General features: G+C 38.6%; 1 protein-coding gene across 10 annotated transcripts in view; it reads left to right on the forward strand.

Annotated features, from left to right (window-relative positions):
- RHOBTB3 (Rho related BTB domain containing 3) overlaps window positions 1–15,250 on the forward strand; it is an 87,118-nt gene that overhangs the window by 19,211 nt on the left and 52,657 nt on the right. For 8 of the 10 annotated variants that reach the window (XM_054487896.2, XM_063665018.1, XM_063665021.1 and 5 more), the window contains exons 5-7: window positions 2,058–2,169; window positions 5,169–5,534; window positions 13,286–13,398. In XM_054487896.2, the coding sequence (XP_054343871.1) occupies window positions 2,058–2,169; window positions 5,169–5,534; window positions 13,286–13,398 (591 nt within the window). The remainder of the gene's footprint in view (window positions 1–2,057; window positions 2,170–5,168; window positions 5,535–13,285; window positions 13,399–15,250) is intronic. The other 2 variants (XM_063665023.1, XM_063665022.1) reach the window with 1 other exon arrangement.

The following is a 15,250-nucleotide window of genomic DNA, read 5'->3' on the forward strand; positions in this document are numbered from 1 at the left end:
ATGATAATGTTAGAATGAAAGGAGCATTGAAAATCTGCATTTAAGGGTCAGAGTTGAAGAGCTGTGCAGTACTACCCTTAGACCTAGGCCAGACAGAAAACCGCCTGCCTTCCAGCTTTAGAGAGCTCCATCTGTCCGTCCTCCAGTTGCACCCCTCCCCACAGGGCACAAGTCAGTGGAGCCAAGGGTTGTGCCCACCTGGAGCTGGTGGACTTCATTCCTTTCTAGACCTGTGCTGTCCAGTATGGCAGCCACTAGCTACGTGTGGCTATTTATATTGAAATGAAATAAAACCAAGTAAAATTCAGTTCTTCAAGCATATGAACCATATTTTAGGTGCTCTGTGGCTACATGTGGCTGGTGGCTACTGTATTATGCATATATTACAGAACATTTCCATCAACACAGAAATGTCTATGGAATAATGCTAGGACTATGCTCCTAAATCCAGTACCCCAGAATTCTCTGGCCACTGGTCCTGGGTCTGTTTCGGCCTGTGCAGGCCATTTTCCTGGGACAGTCCTCCTGATGGTGGACCACATTGCTGGTATATGCACCCCTAGGCCTGCAGGGTGGCCAAAGGGTGAGTCTTTATGGGGAATCGGGGAGGGGACAGTGGACAGAGCTTGGATGTCCACTTGTGTGCACAGAGCTCTTTAAAGCATGAGTTAGAGCAGGAGGTGAGAAGAGAATGGGTGGTCTTAGGGCTCAGGAATTAGGGATCAGCTCTCCCTTTGCTGTATAAACCTCTGAAGAATCTGAGAATTTAAATATAAATCTTGCCTGCCAGGCTTTTATGATGATGTATTTGTCAAAACAGAAGTATAGAATATCTTTTATATAACAGTTTGTTTTCTTGATTTACAGCGTTTAAATATTTAGGTGTGTGGTGGGTGGGCCTCCATTTGGACTTTTGCCCCAGGCCTTGCAAGCTAGGGCACAGGCCTGAAGCTATGTAAATGCACCTGAGTGAGATTTTTAGTTTGTAAAGGACAGATTTTAAAGAAATTTGTTCAAGAGAAGAAAGTGAAGTTTCCTGGCTCATGGGAACATCTGTAGACATAGAAGCAGCTCTGTTCCTGCTTTAATTTCACTAATATTAACTGTGGTGGTTGCCCACTGAGAAAATTATTAGCAGCCACACAATTGTAGTGCTTGGCTTTCTTGAGTATTCAAGAGAGTAGCTGCGTGGGATGGCATGCACTTATAATCCCAGTGACTTGGAAGGCTGAGGCGGGAGGATCCCTTGAGTCCAGGAGTTTGAGTCTAGCTTGAGCAACATAGCGATACTCCATTTCTAAAATATATATATATGTATGTTAAATTTAAAAAAGAGAACCAACAATTCCTTCCTTTAAAAAACAAACTTTTATTTTAGGTTTAGGGGTACATATTTGTTATATGGGTAAATTGCATGTCACAGGGGTTTGGTGTTCAGATTATTTCGCCAACCAGGTAATAAGCATAGTACATGGTAGGTAGTTTTCTGATCCTCACCATCCTCCCTCCCACCACCCTCTCAAGTAGGCTCTGGTGTCTGCCAGTCACTTCTTTGTGTCCATATGTACTCAATGTTTAGCTCCCACTTATAAGTGAGAACATGTGGTGTTTGGTTTCTTGTTCCTTTGAGTTCGTTTAGGATAATGGCCTCTAGCTCCATTCATTTTGCCGCAAAGGACATCGTTTCATTCTTTTTATGTCTGCATAGTATTCCATTGTGTATATGCGCCACGTTTTCTTTATCCAGTCTATCGGTGATGGACATTTAAGTTGACTCTGTGTCATTGCTGTTGTGAATAGTGCATGTTTCTTTGTGGCAGAATGATTAATAACTATTCCTTCTTGAGTGGATAGTTTATTTATGTTCAGAGAAGGCACAATCTGCTCCACTCGATTCATTTTTTAAAGAAAAAAATTGTTTACATGTGTTTGCTAATGCATACATAGAAATGGTACTGACATTTAAAATGTTTGACAATTGTGACTTCAGATACAAATTTTCATGTTGGATATATAGTTTTGTTGGATCTTCAATTAAAATTTGATTCCTGTTTTAGTTGGAGTATTTTATGATTCAAGCCTTAAATCAGAAGACAAGTGAAAAAATGAAGAAAAGAAAAATGAGCAACTCGTTTCATGGAATTAGACCACCTCAACTTGAACAACCAGGTGCATTTCTTAGCCAATGTCTAGACATTCATTAAACATTCCTTACAGATCCTTTCTCACAGGTCTTAGAGCAATTATTCTCAAACTTGAGCGTGCTCAGAGCTTACCTGACATTCTGATTCAGTCAACCTGGGATAGGGCCTAGAATCTGTGTTAATCAGCCTCCCAGGTGATGCAAAAGCAGATTGGTACTTGAATCACATTTTGAGAAATACTGCTTTAAAAATTGAGCCTATAGATCCTATGTGTCCTGGGTGGGGAGCTGTTCTAGATTAAAGTCTAATGCTAAATAACTACTAAATGCAATGCATGAACCTTGATTGGATACTGGTTCAATAAAAACATCTAAAAGATGTTCTTGGGACATGGGTTAAATTTTAATATGGACTGGAAATTAGATTATATAATGTAATTACTGTTAATTTTCTTATGCATCATAATGGTATTGTGATGAATAGGAGAATGTTCCTGTTCCCAGGAGATGAAGGTGAAGGTATTTTAGAGTTCCCGGGAGCAGTGGCTCACACCTGTAATCCCAGCACTTTGGGAGGCGGAGGCAGGAGGATCACGAGGTCAGGAGACTGAGACCATCCTGGCTAACACGGTGAAACCCCATCTCCACTAAAAATACAAAAAAATTAGCCGGGCGAGGTGGCAGGCGCCTGTAGTCCCAGCTACTCGGGAGGCTGAGGCAGGAGAATGACGTGAACCCAGGAGGCAGAGCTTACAGTGAGCTGAGATTGTGCCACTGCACTGCACTCTGGCTTGGGCGACAGAGCAAGACTCTGTCTCAAAAAAAAAAGAAAGTGTTTTAGAGCCAAAGCATCCTGATGTCTGCAACTTTTAAGTATTTCAGCTGTGTGTGTGTGTGTGTGTGTGTCTGTCTGTCTCCCTAGAGATAAGGGGAAAATAAAAAAAGTTAATAATTGCAAAATCCACATGAGGGATATATGTGAAGGGTATATGTGTGTTCATTGCATCATTCTTTCAACTTTTTTGACTGTTTGAAAATATTTTTAATACAAAGTTCAGGGCAAATAAACTTTAAAATAAATAAATTATATCAACTGTTATCAGAATTTTCTGCATGATTTTGTAATAGAAATAGTAGAGTAGCACTTTGTTGGATCAATGTCCTTTGGAATTTAAGGGACCTCATCTCTTTAAAAAAGTGCAGATATATAGACCACATATATATAAATGATACACACTTGGCTTTGAATTTCCTGGTGTGCAAAGTGAAAGGGGAGACATGGTCTATTAGGTTGCAAACCCTTGGGCCTTAAATCCTTTCTGGATTAGAAAATGAGTGGGAAATGACCACATAAATAATGCAAATAGTTAGTTCTTAGTTCTCATTAATCAAGAAGACAAAATATACCAGATCCTCAGAGAAAGCAAAACATTACATGTCATTTAGCTTTAAAAGAAATACCTTGGCCCAGGCATGGTGGCTCATGCCTATAATCCCAGCACTTTGGGAGGCCAAGGTGGGCAGATCACCAGAGGTCAGGAGTTCGAGACCAGTCTGGCCAACATGGTGAAACCCTGTTTCTACTAAAAATACAAAAATTAGCCGGGCATGATGGCGACGCCTGTAGTCCCAGCTACTCGGGAGTCTGAGGCAGAGCTGCATGAACCGGGGTGGCAGAGGTTGCAGTGAGCCAAGATCATACCACTGCACTCCAGTGAGACTCTGTCTCAAAAAAAAAAAAAAAAAAAAAAAAGAAAAGAAAAGAAAAAAAAAGAAAAAGAAATCTCTTGTGTAGGTCTTCATGTGAGGGCACTAAGTGATATAGTGGATAGGGCTTTCAAAAGTGTCTCTTCAGGAAATGCAGCCTCAGCATTCACAAGGCTATTTCTTGTACTCTTCTATTAAGAGAGCTGTGTGTATAACACTAAAGATATTCCAGGGGTTAAGAATAATACAGTCTGGGTACATATTTGGAACTGATTTGTTCCAAGGATGGATCCTGGGCTCTGGGGCACGTGTCATTTAGGGTTCTGTGAAGGGGCCACAGGCAGTGGAAGCGGGGAGGGTGGGCTGGAATACAGTGCAGGGAGAGCCTGGCCTCCAAAAGACTTTGTTGTTATTTGTTTTATAGGCTGGGGTTTGCTTTGGAATCAAGCATTTTTATTGCTAAAGAAGTTTGAATTCCACTGATTTAGACGGTTGCATACCCTTCAAACAACCCTTCACAAATATCACTTTCCTCAGCTCCTCTTTGGATAAAAATGAGATGGCAGATGTTTTACAGTTAGGGTCTGTGGTGAGGGCCTGGAGTGTAGGTATTCTGAGTTGATTGAGGGCTCGTCTCTCTTTATTGGTGATCAAACTAGTAAACTGAAGGTTATATTTTCTTTTAGAAATTAGGGAGCTGAGTCAGCACTTTTGCTGAAGTGTTTTACTAGAAGGAAAAACTAGTTTTGGAATCCAAATAAAGGGGTCAAAATGTTTTCAAACGATCGAGTTCAGGACTCTGAGCCTTGACTTTGAGAAGTTGCAGAATTTTAACAGCTCAGCCCTCTACCTCTACTTCTGGTCCCAGGGGGAAAAGGACTTCAGATGTGAGATTGGGTTCTTCGAAACTTGGTAGAAGTAAAGAAGGATGACTATGAAATACTAAAGTTCAGTATTTTGGTGGATTGTTTTATTTTGGGACACACAAGTAAGAAGAAATGTTATTTTATTGCTCCGTACGTCATTAGTGGGTTTTTCATTTGCTCTATAAAATGTAAATAAACATAGTATTTGTGTGTCTGTGTTATGAAATTCTACAGTCCCTGAATAATTAGTTTATATATGTTTATAAATTAGGTTAAGCAGTAGAAAATTGCTGTTTTTGTGCATCAAAAAATGGTTAAATATTGGCTGTTTCTTATGCTTTAACCTAATAATATTTTAAAATATTATACAATTATATTTAAAGTAAACATGAAATTGTTGGGTCTGTAAACCTGAAAGGAGTTTATTATTTTTATTTTCTTTTCCAAAACAGAAAAAATGCCTGTCTTAAAGGCTGAAGCGTCACATTATAACTCTGACTTAAATAACTTGCTCTTCTGCTGCCAGTGTGTGGACGTGATATTTTACAACCCCGATTTAAAGGAGGTTGTAGAGGCCCACAAGATCGTTCTCTGTGCTGTAAGCCATGTTTTCATGCTGCTTTTCAATGTGAAGAGTCCCACTGACATTCAGGATTCCAGTATCATCCGAACTACCCAGGATCTTTTTGCTATAAACAGAGATACTGCATTTCCAGGTGCTAGCCATGAATCTTCAGGCAACCCACCATTACGAGTCATTGTTAAAGACGCCCTCTTCTGTTCTTGTTTATCAGACATCCTTCGCTTCATTTATTCAGGTATCTTGTCAAGTGGTTCTGGTTACTTACAATCTCATAAGCTTTGGAAATGAAACATGCCTGTGACGCTCAAGGGTACTGATTAGTTTTACAGTGATCTTTACCTACCATCTCAGATTAAGATTATACATGGAATATTATTTGCTTTATATATAAGAATTGGTCCAAGCTTTCTGTTTTCCTTACAGATGTACTTGCCTCATCTTTTTCCTATCAATTTCATTTTATTGTGGTAAAATACATAGAACATAAATTTTACTATCTTAACCATTTTTAAGAACACAGTTCAGTGGAATTAAACACATTCATAATGTTGTGTAACTATCACCACCGTCTGTGCCCATAATTCTTTTCATCTTATAAAACTGAAACTCTATACCCATTAAACAATGATTCCCCATTCCGACCTCTTTCCAGCCCCTGACAGGAAACCATTCTACTTTCTGTCTCTGTGATTTTAACTCTCCTAAGTGCCTCATGTAAGTGGAATAATACAGTATTTGTCATTTTGTGATTGACGTATTTTACTTAGCATAACGTCTTAACGGTTCATCCAAGTTGTGGCATGTATGAGGATTGTCTTCCTTTTAAGGTTGATAAGATTCTGTAGTACATAGAGACCACATTTTGTTTACCCATTCATTCATCCACGGACACTTGGGTTGCTTCCGCTGTTTTAGCTATTGTGAGTAATGCTGCTGTGAACATAGTGTAGAAATATCTCTTTTGAGACTCTGCTTTGATTTTATTTTTTGCATATATACACAGAAGTGGAATTGCTGGATCACATGGTAATTCTGTTTTTGATTTTTTACTGCCATACTGTTTTCCACAGTAGCTATACCACTTCACATGCCTACAAACTGTGCACAAGCGTTCCGATTTCTCCACATCCTTGCCAACACTTGCTGTTTTTTTTTTTAATAGTAGCCATCTTACTGGGTATGATGTGGTATCTAATTTTGGTATTGATTTGCATTTCCCTAATGATTAGTGGTATCAGGCATCTTTTCATGTTTTTGTATTTGCCTTGGTTTTAAATCTACTTGTAAAAACAGTAATCTGCCAAACAGGTATGTTAATATTTTATTACTTTAAAAAACATCCAAAATATGAAATGTGAGAATTTATTGTCAAATTTAGTTTTAAAAACATAAAATATTCCAAGAGTAAATGAAATCAAGTGTCTATACCTTAAAACCTAGCTATTGACTCTTCAGTTCGACTCTTAGGTTTTGTAGGGCGTCAAAGAGAGAATTGCATTCAGCTTATGGACTGGAAATCCATATCCAGTGTTAGTTGAGGTCTGATTAACTTTGGCTATGACTATCATAGACGTTACTTTTTTTTTTTCCTTACTGTGCCCTTTCTTTTTAAGATTTAGCTTATCAAGTACTTTTCTCTTTGCCCTTTTAAAAACTCAGTAGCAACTATATTTTAAAGATAGAAGTTCTATCTGAGTCATTTTAGCAAATGAATTGAAGGTCTTACATTTAAGTGTCCCATGTAAGAATGGAAAAGAACAGATGTAAAATGAATTTTAATGTAAGCATCTAAATATAAGTTTTCTGAGAACTCCTGTCTTTAATTTTCTTTACCCACTTCAAATCATGTATTAATAACCTGTTAGGCTAAGGTCACTCCTGCTCTGCAGTGTGTCTGGAGAAACATTTATAATTAATTTGTTTTTAGGCTTCAAATAAAACCTAATTGGGAACAGATAAAAAGTTTAAGGTTTGCAAAGCAAGTATCATTTCATACAGGTAGGGAAATTTGGGGCAAACTTTATTTAAGTAATTGATGTTAAAAATAAGGTATTACTTTGTTCATGTGGGTTGTGGACATGTAATTTTGTAAGTTAAAACTTAAATTATGATTTTGAAAAGTACAGTTGCAGACGCAGATTTGTGTGGATAAAAAATACATATTGGAGTAGAATGTGGTGCTAGGTTAGTGAAATATTGGCTTGGAAAAGGCATAAATTAAACACCTGTACAGCACACACCTAGCATATTGCCTTCAACGGGTTCTCTGTAAGTTTTAGTTGAATTAAAGTGTAGGCTCCAGTAGCCAGGCATCATCATATCAATAAGCCAAACTAGTTAAAGACTTCATTTAGTACTATAGATTTTAACATTTAAACTTAGAATGTCACAGTTCAGAATTTAAGATTTTGAAAAACTAACATGTTTACATGTTAACAGAAAAAAATGTTTTTAATCATATGTTTAAGGAACTGTGAGGGATGTGACTTTTTTATGATAATTTTCTGTTGAAGTTACATGAATTATTCAGTAGGTTTCCACAATTATTATTGACTACTTTCGAAGACATATGAGCACTCTGAAGTCTTATATCCTTTTTAACATAGTAGCAGTAAAATAGCTAGATGTATTTTACTAGGTAGGATCAGCCAGTGGCTGATCCTGCCTAGCTTTCTCCTGTTATTTAATTGCAAAATTAATACAGGCAGATGGAAAAAAAGGGAAAGAAAAGAAAAAAGTTATCCTTCTACCCCAGACCCTTTCCCCAGAGTCATTTACCTGTTGTAATTTTTTTATGCATTCATTCTGATAACAGTTTGAAAGAGATTAATATAGTGGGGACATTTGCATTAGTAAAAATGTAATCCTAGGTAGCTGCTGCTTTCCAGGGATCACAGACCATTTCCCATGGCTGAAGTGTAGAGTGAAAGGTGATGGCTAGTGGGTGATGAGGTGGGCAAGGCCTGTGGAAACTGTTCCTGCTGCTGTTAGACTTGTGCTAGAGTTTTAAGCATGATCAGACTGGGCTTTAGAAAGCTCATCTCTGGTGATGGTTGGAGGGTGGAACAGTGCAGCCAAGACAGGCATTCAATCAGGAGGTCCCATTACTCTGATGATCAGCCTCAGGAAGGCCAACATTCAGACAATGGGTGGCCCTGCCATTGGCCCTTCATCATCTAGACCAGTGCTTTTCAAACCTTAAAGTGTGTGCAGATCATCTGAGGATCTTGTTCCTGTGGAGATTCTGATTCAGTTACCTGGAGTGGGGCATGAGATTCTGCATTTCCAGTAGTCTCCCAGGTGGTGCTGGATCTCTGGACTACCAGAAGCAGCTGGAATACCTGCTTTTGGAAGAACTGGGAACCAGCCAAAGCCAGCAAACTAGGGCCTAGAATTCAGTGCAGAGGCCTAGGAAGGCTACCAAGTTATCAGCTTAGGATTCAAAGTAAAAATGGGGTGAGCTGCAAGGCTGACTGAGGCAGAGCTATTCGGAACTGGGGCTGTCAGTACCCTGTGTGTCCCCTGCCTGACGCGAGGAAAAGTGGATGCCTAGTGGTTGGGTGGAAATTAAGTAAGCCTGGAATAGGGATCGGGGGGCAGGCAGGCATGATGGTGTGGAGAGCCTACTGAGCTACAGGTCTTCAACCAGTTCAGAGTCCTGGCTTCTTAACCTGACACTGACCCGTCCCATTTCGGCTGTGATCTCTCCTTCTACGTCACAGCCAAAGCCGGAGGTGCTGTCTGGTCTGAGCAGGGGCACGGGCCATTGACCTGGGGCTGCAGAGATCCAGATGCTGGTTAAGGAAAAGGGAAAATAACTGGTTCTGCAGGTATCTATTTATTATTCTTTAATTATTTACAGATTACAACCTCTGGCTCAAGGAAAAGTTTCATTTACATTATGTTAAAAAGAGATATCAAAGCTGTATTTGCACAGAAAAGACAATTTTGAAAAATGCTGAAAATTAAGAGAAAAAAATTTACCCAGATTCCACTATCAACAGAAAATGTCTAAACATTTATTGCTTTGTTTGATCCTCTAGTCATTTGTTTGTGTATGAATAAGTGACACTGTTTTTGAAAAAATGTATTTTGTAATCAAATCAAACAAAAATTTTAAACCTACATTTTTCTCAGAGACTTGAATAAATGGGCCAGGCTTGTTTTTTTGTTTTTGTTTTTGTTTTTTGTTTTTTTAACATTTTTAAACCTGTGAATAGAATACAAGTGTTAAGGCACAGTTATGCAGTGGTTTTCCCACAGAAGTGCTGTGGTCTGCCCTTGGGTTATGCTAGAGAACCATTGAAGACAGGAATTGTTTGTTTGTGTTCCCATCAGATGGGTTGGTAAAGCAGAGGTTGAACTCCATCGCGTGCTCAGGAATATTTGCCTTGAGCAAACAGGGGCTAGAGAATTATAATAAACCTATCTCCTGTCCTTTTTTTTTTTTTTTTAAAGAACCAAATTACAAAGAGTATCTTAATTATTTTTAAATAACATGCTTTTTTTAACCTTTAGGAATTTGAAATTTGGTGAGTGTTATGTCACCATGAACATTTGGGTCATTATTTAGGAGCGACCTGTTTTAACAACAGTCCAGTTAACATTTTACACCTATCTCTTCCTATTCAAATTTTTGATTCAATAGACACAGTCTATTTTGCATATGTTAGTTTTCTATTGAATAACAACAAACATTGCATAATGTATAAGTACTTAACTACTAATCCTAAGGAAAGAGGAGTAATGTGATAAGTGAAGCCAGCCCTTTCCTGGTCTTCGGGGAGTAATTCTTACATGGCATACAATTGTAACATTCTTATAATACTTGATACAGTCTTATGGTTGCACATTCTTGAGTCATATGATCTCAGATGGTTAGGAAGTGAAGTATTTGTAAGAACCTCAAGAATTTAGCTTTGAGCTCTTCCTGCCACAGATGGCCCTTAGAGTTTCACATCACTTATTGAAATGCCATCAGAGTAGACAAATATGTGGAAGCAAGCTTTCATCTTCAGTTTACATTCTCCAGTTCTTAGAATCATTCCATGGCATGCCCTTTTCTATATTGCATAAAAACACAGCCTAGTACACATGAGTATACCATGCGCTCTAAAAGTCTAAGTGAATTCAGTGCTTTAAGAAGTTAACTAAAGAAAATCCCAGTCAGTGATGCAAGATGTCATCCTGCCCTCCTTGTCTGCAGTTGATCAATCGGTAAAGATAGGCAAGATGAGTAAGTTCTGGAGACCTGCTGTGTGACATTGTGCTTATTGTTAATGATATTGTATTTGCTAAGAGGGTAAATCTGGTGTTAAATGTTTTTACCACAGGAAAAATAAAAGGAAAGTCCCAGCCTTAGGATTATTGGTTTATTAGGACCTAAAAGTCTCAAAGATGACTTGATTAATGTTTCTAATTATGAAAACAGCCCAATCAGCAGTGTGCTCTTGAGAATGTCTTACTTTCATTTTCAGTGAGTGATTCTTCCTGTGTGTGTTCTCAGACAGTTCAGTGGCCTGTGGGGATTTACCTGCTACTAATTCCATCTATTTAGATTATTTGATGCTTGCTTGCTTTTACATAATCTTCTGAATGGAGATATTTTATAGGTGTTTTTTAGTTAATATGCTTTTACTTAAATAACAATGTAACTTTTACATATATAAGTATGTAAAAGAACACAGAGACAGTGCTTGTGTTCTTCTTTAGATTGGATGAGTGTAGACAATAAAAAATACTTACATGTTCCCTTTCCTGCATACCACTAACACTGAGTTTGGGTAATGGCTGAAATTTCTTTCCTTTTTCCTCTTTTTTTTTTTTTTTTGAGACAGAGTCTCACTCGGTGGCTCAGGCTGGAGTGCAGTGGCATGATCATGGCTCACTAAAATCTCTGCCTCCTGGATTCAAGCGATTCTCCTGCCTCAGCCTCCCAGGTAGCTGGGATTACAGGCACATGCCACCATGCCCAGCTAATTTTTGTATTTTTGGTAGAGACATGGTTTCCCCATGTTGGCCAGGCTGGTCTCGAACTCAGTGGTTGAAATTTCTAAAGGGAAAGCAGTGGCTGTCAGCAGCATACAATGCACATTAGGGTCACCAGGGAGAATTTTAAAACACTGATGCCAGGGGCTTCAGACCCAGAAATTCTAATTTACTTGATCTGGAGATGAGACCTCCTCTGATGGTATTTTATAAAAGATCCCAGGTATTTATAATACACAGGTATGGTTGATAATCACTGGCATAGAGTAATTTTCTTGATCTGGGATCCATTGGCTTCTAAGGGGTTCTTACACTCTGACATTGTTATACTGACTTTAATGTTTGTGTGCACATGAAATTTTCTGGTGATAAAATCTAAAGAATTTATGAGATGGGAAAAGAGGATGTGGCCACAAAGTTAAAAAGCATTCATGCAGAAAGAGAAAAACAGAAATCATAGAGCTCTTCTACACTACACAGCTTTGGGAATTTGAGGAGGAAGGGGAGCAATCAGTGAAAGCATAGAAAGAGCTAGCAAAGGCAGAAAGAAGCAGTGGTGTGCTGGAGCTGGTACCAGCTTGTGAGAGCCCGCTTGTGTTTATCATTCCCATTTCCTTGTTCTGTGATGTCATGTTGGTAGCATCACAAAAATGGCAAATGCTACATATCATTTGACTCCCTCCCCCAGGACACACTGTAAGTATTAGGAAGGCCAGGTGGGGAGAAGTTGAAAGGATATGCATTGGTGCTTAGTGCTGCAGGACTCAGCTGTAAGGAGCCTGAGAGCTTCTGGACTTGCAATCTGCCCCTTCCAATTGGATTTGGTTCCAGTTGGTACAGACTGGCTGCAATTGCCTGATCTCGTTGGTTTAATAAGTGTTTATGTGCCTGCCTCGTTCCCCAATATCCATGAAGGCATCTGGTGAGTGCTGAATACAGGAATGAAAACATCAGAAGACATAAACTGAGAGCAGATAAAAAAGGGTCTCGAATTACCCAGAGAGGTGAAGTGACTTGTCACACTAGCAGTTAATAGCTGAGGTAGAACTGGATCCTAGGTCTCCTAACTATACCACCTACACTAGGCTTCTTGAATTATATTTTTATGAGATAGGACCTTCTATAAATCATAGGATGGATGCGAGTAAGCTCTTGGAATATCATGATCAGATTCGTGCTTTTGAAAACTCACCAGCTTTGAGTAATAGGATGGATTTGATGGGGAAAAGGCTGTTAGGGAGCAGGGAGGTTGGATAGGAGGTTGTTGCAGGCCAAGTAAGAGAAGTCCTTGGGGAAAAGGTCAGCTTTTGCTGACCATAGAATAAGAATTTTACAAGACATAGAGGAAAAGAGGCTGACAGAGTGGGAGAAGTGAAATGAGCCTAGGAAGAGAGTTTTGAAGTGGGCTGGGGAAAGGCAAGGGATGGTGGGGGTGATTTTGCTCCGAAGACATGAGCTACATGGATGATGTAGCTCCCTTCCTCAGGCCGGTTTTGTAGAGTTGGCTCCCAAGCATCCCACTCTGCCCCTGACAATGCATGAGACCTTCTGAATGCATTCTGTTGCTGCTGCATGTTCCTCTACCTGATGATAGTCACTGCTGCCCATAACTGGTAAGATTTAATTCACCCTTGGGAAAGACCACATCTACCTTTTTACTCAGGGCAAGTAAATAATTTGGGTGCTGGACCACTTGTCATGGGAACTCATATTCTGACCATTGCTGTTATCACTAGCTGCCCACCTATTGCAGAGAGGTAGCAGCAGTCCGGGGAGGAAGACTTCAGATTTTGAGAAATAATTTAGGGGAAGTTAAACTGATTTTTTTGAAATGTGAGTGCTGTTTAAATGTTTTAGTATAGTTATAAGGATATATATCTGGTAAAGAAAAATTAAAAGAAAGCACTAAAAAAAGGGAATGTTGTATTTAATAAGAGATATACTTTTGTTACTTCCTCATTTAACAGAAAAATCCAGCATGTACTAATTTGTTTACAGGTGCTTTTCAGTGGGAAGAATTGGAAGAAGATATCAGGAAGAAGTTGAATGATTCTGGGGATGTTTCAAATGTAATCGAGAAAGTTAAATGCATTTTAAAAACACCAGGAAAGGTAAGTTAATTTGTTGTAAGTTAGTTTACTTTGACCCTCTGAATTATAACTCACATACTATGATGAATATAAAATTGAGTCATTAGAAGAGTCAAATACTATATAAATGTAAATGTTTCCCTTAAGTATATTTTGCCATTTAAATATTTAAAACATAAACATGGGTTATTTGTATCTTAGATTTTGTGTGTGTGTGTGTGTGTGTGTGTGTGTGTGTGTGTGTGTGTGTGACAGGGTCTCACTGTATTGCCCAGGTGGGAGTGCGGTGGCATGATCTTGGCTCACTGCAGCCTCCACCTCCTGGGCTCAAGTGATATCTCCCACCTCAGCCTCCCAAGGAGCTGGGACTACAGATATGCATCACCACACCTGGCTAATTTTTAAATTTTTTGTAGAGATGTGGTTTTTCCATGTTGCCCAGGCTAGTCTCAAACTCCTGGGCTCAAGCAATCTGCCCACTGTAGCCTCCCAAGGTGCTGGGTGAGCCACCATACTCGGCCCTATCTTAGACTTTAATTTATGTAAGAATTAAAATACATGTGAGTCATGTCTTTAAAATGCTCGTTTACGAATTCTGCCTTCTGAAACATTCCCCTGGAGCTCTGGGAATACACCATCTATATCAAGAATAAAAGGCTGTTTAATTTGTCCAGGTACAGTTAAGGTTATTAGAGAGGGTGCCTTCTCACTCCTCACAATTTAAGTCTCAAATAGTTTTTGAGAGGAAAGCAGTTTTGCATGTCCCTTTTTCAAGTGTTCTGAGAAATCTATTCAACGAGGTGGACAGTTAAGGATTATCTCATCAGTTGTAGGTTCAAAATTATAAATTAGATTCAAGTTTATAAAAACAGACTTTGTATATTGCCATAGACTGGTGCACATTAAAACAGTAACTTGGGATTGTGTAGTCTGTAAGGGCTTTAAAAAACATTTCAAAACTTTAAGACATTACACAATTTAGCCAGTGTATTCTTTTTTCTGATTTTGTGATAAACAAATTGGCTGCAGTAGATAAATAAGGTAAGTCATATGCAATGCTTAGCAGAATAAAGGTATATATTAACTGTAAGAAAAATGATTATTCCTTTAATTTTTTAATACAGATGACTTTTCTGTTTTCTAAAACCTGTTAACATTTTAAAGTTAATGTTTTGCAAATATAAAACTGTACTAGCTTTTAGTGAAGATTTTTGATTGTTCTTTAGTTGAGAAAATAGTCTTTTTTGTCAACAAAGTAACGTGGAATTAAGGGGTAAGATTTTTTTTTTTTTTTAGTAACACATTGAAGCAGGTATACAGAAGCTGTCCAGTTTTACAAGTATATGGCAGGATGGTAGCTCTTGCAGTCTAATTCAACTAAATAATCATTTGTAAAAATTTGCACATATGCCAAATTCTCATTTTCAAAACAGTTCATCTAGTTGTCTTGATTAACTTGTTTATGGACCAGTGAAAATGTACATCACGTACATTTGTGTTCTCTCAAAATTCTGCTCTCCCATTTTTTTCAAATTCAAAACAGAATAGATGAGGGAATCTGTTTATAGATTCTCTCCCTCTCTCTCCAGTTCTCTCATACATTCATGTGTAATATACATCTATAAAATATTCACAATACGCAAATTCATAACCTTTATATGGCTGACAAGTACAGAAATCTTGTCTTTTCTTCTAAGCCCGTACCTTTTCTTGAGTCCGATTTGGAACACATTCCTTTGAATACTAAGAATAAAGTGAATTCTTGTTAGGGAAAGGGAAGGCTGGGTGATATGATTCCATGGTATTGTGCTGAATTCCCTCCTCTGCACAGGTGGGAGTGCGGTGGCACAGGAAGAAGGGGTGAAATAACTCT

This window comes from Pongo pygmaeus, chromosome 4 (assembly GCF_028885625.2).
Source record: "Pongo pygmaeus isolate AG05252 chromosome 4, NHGRI_mPonPyg2-v2.0_pri, whole genome shotgun sequence".
NCBI classification, from domain to species: Eukaryota; Metazoa; Chordata; class Mammalia; order Primates; family Hominidae; genus Pongo; species Pongo pygmaeus.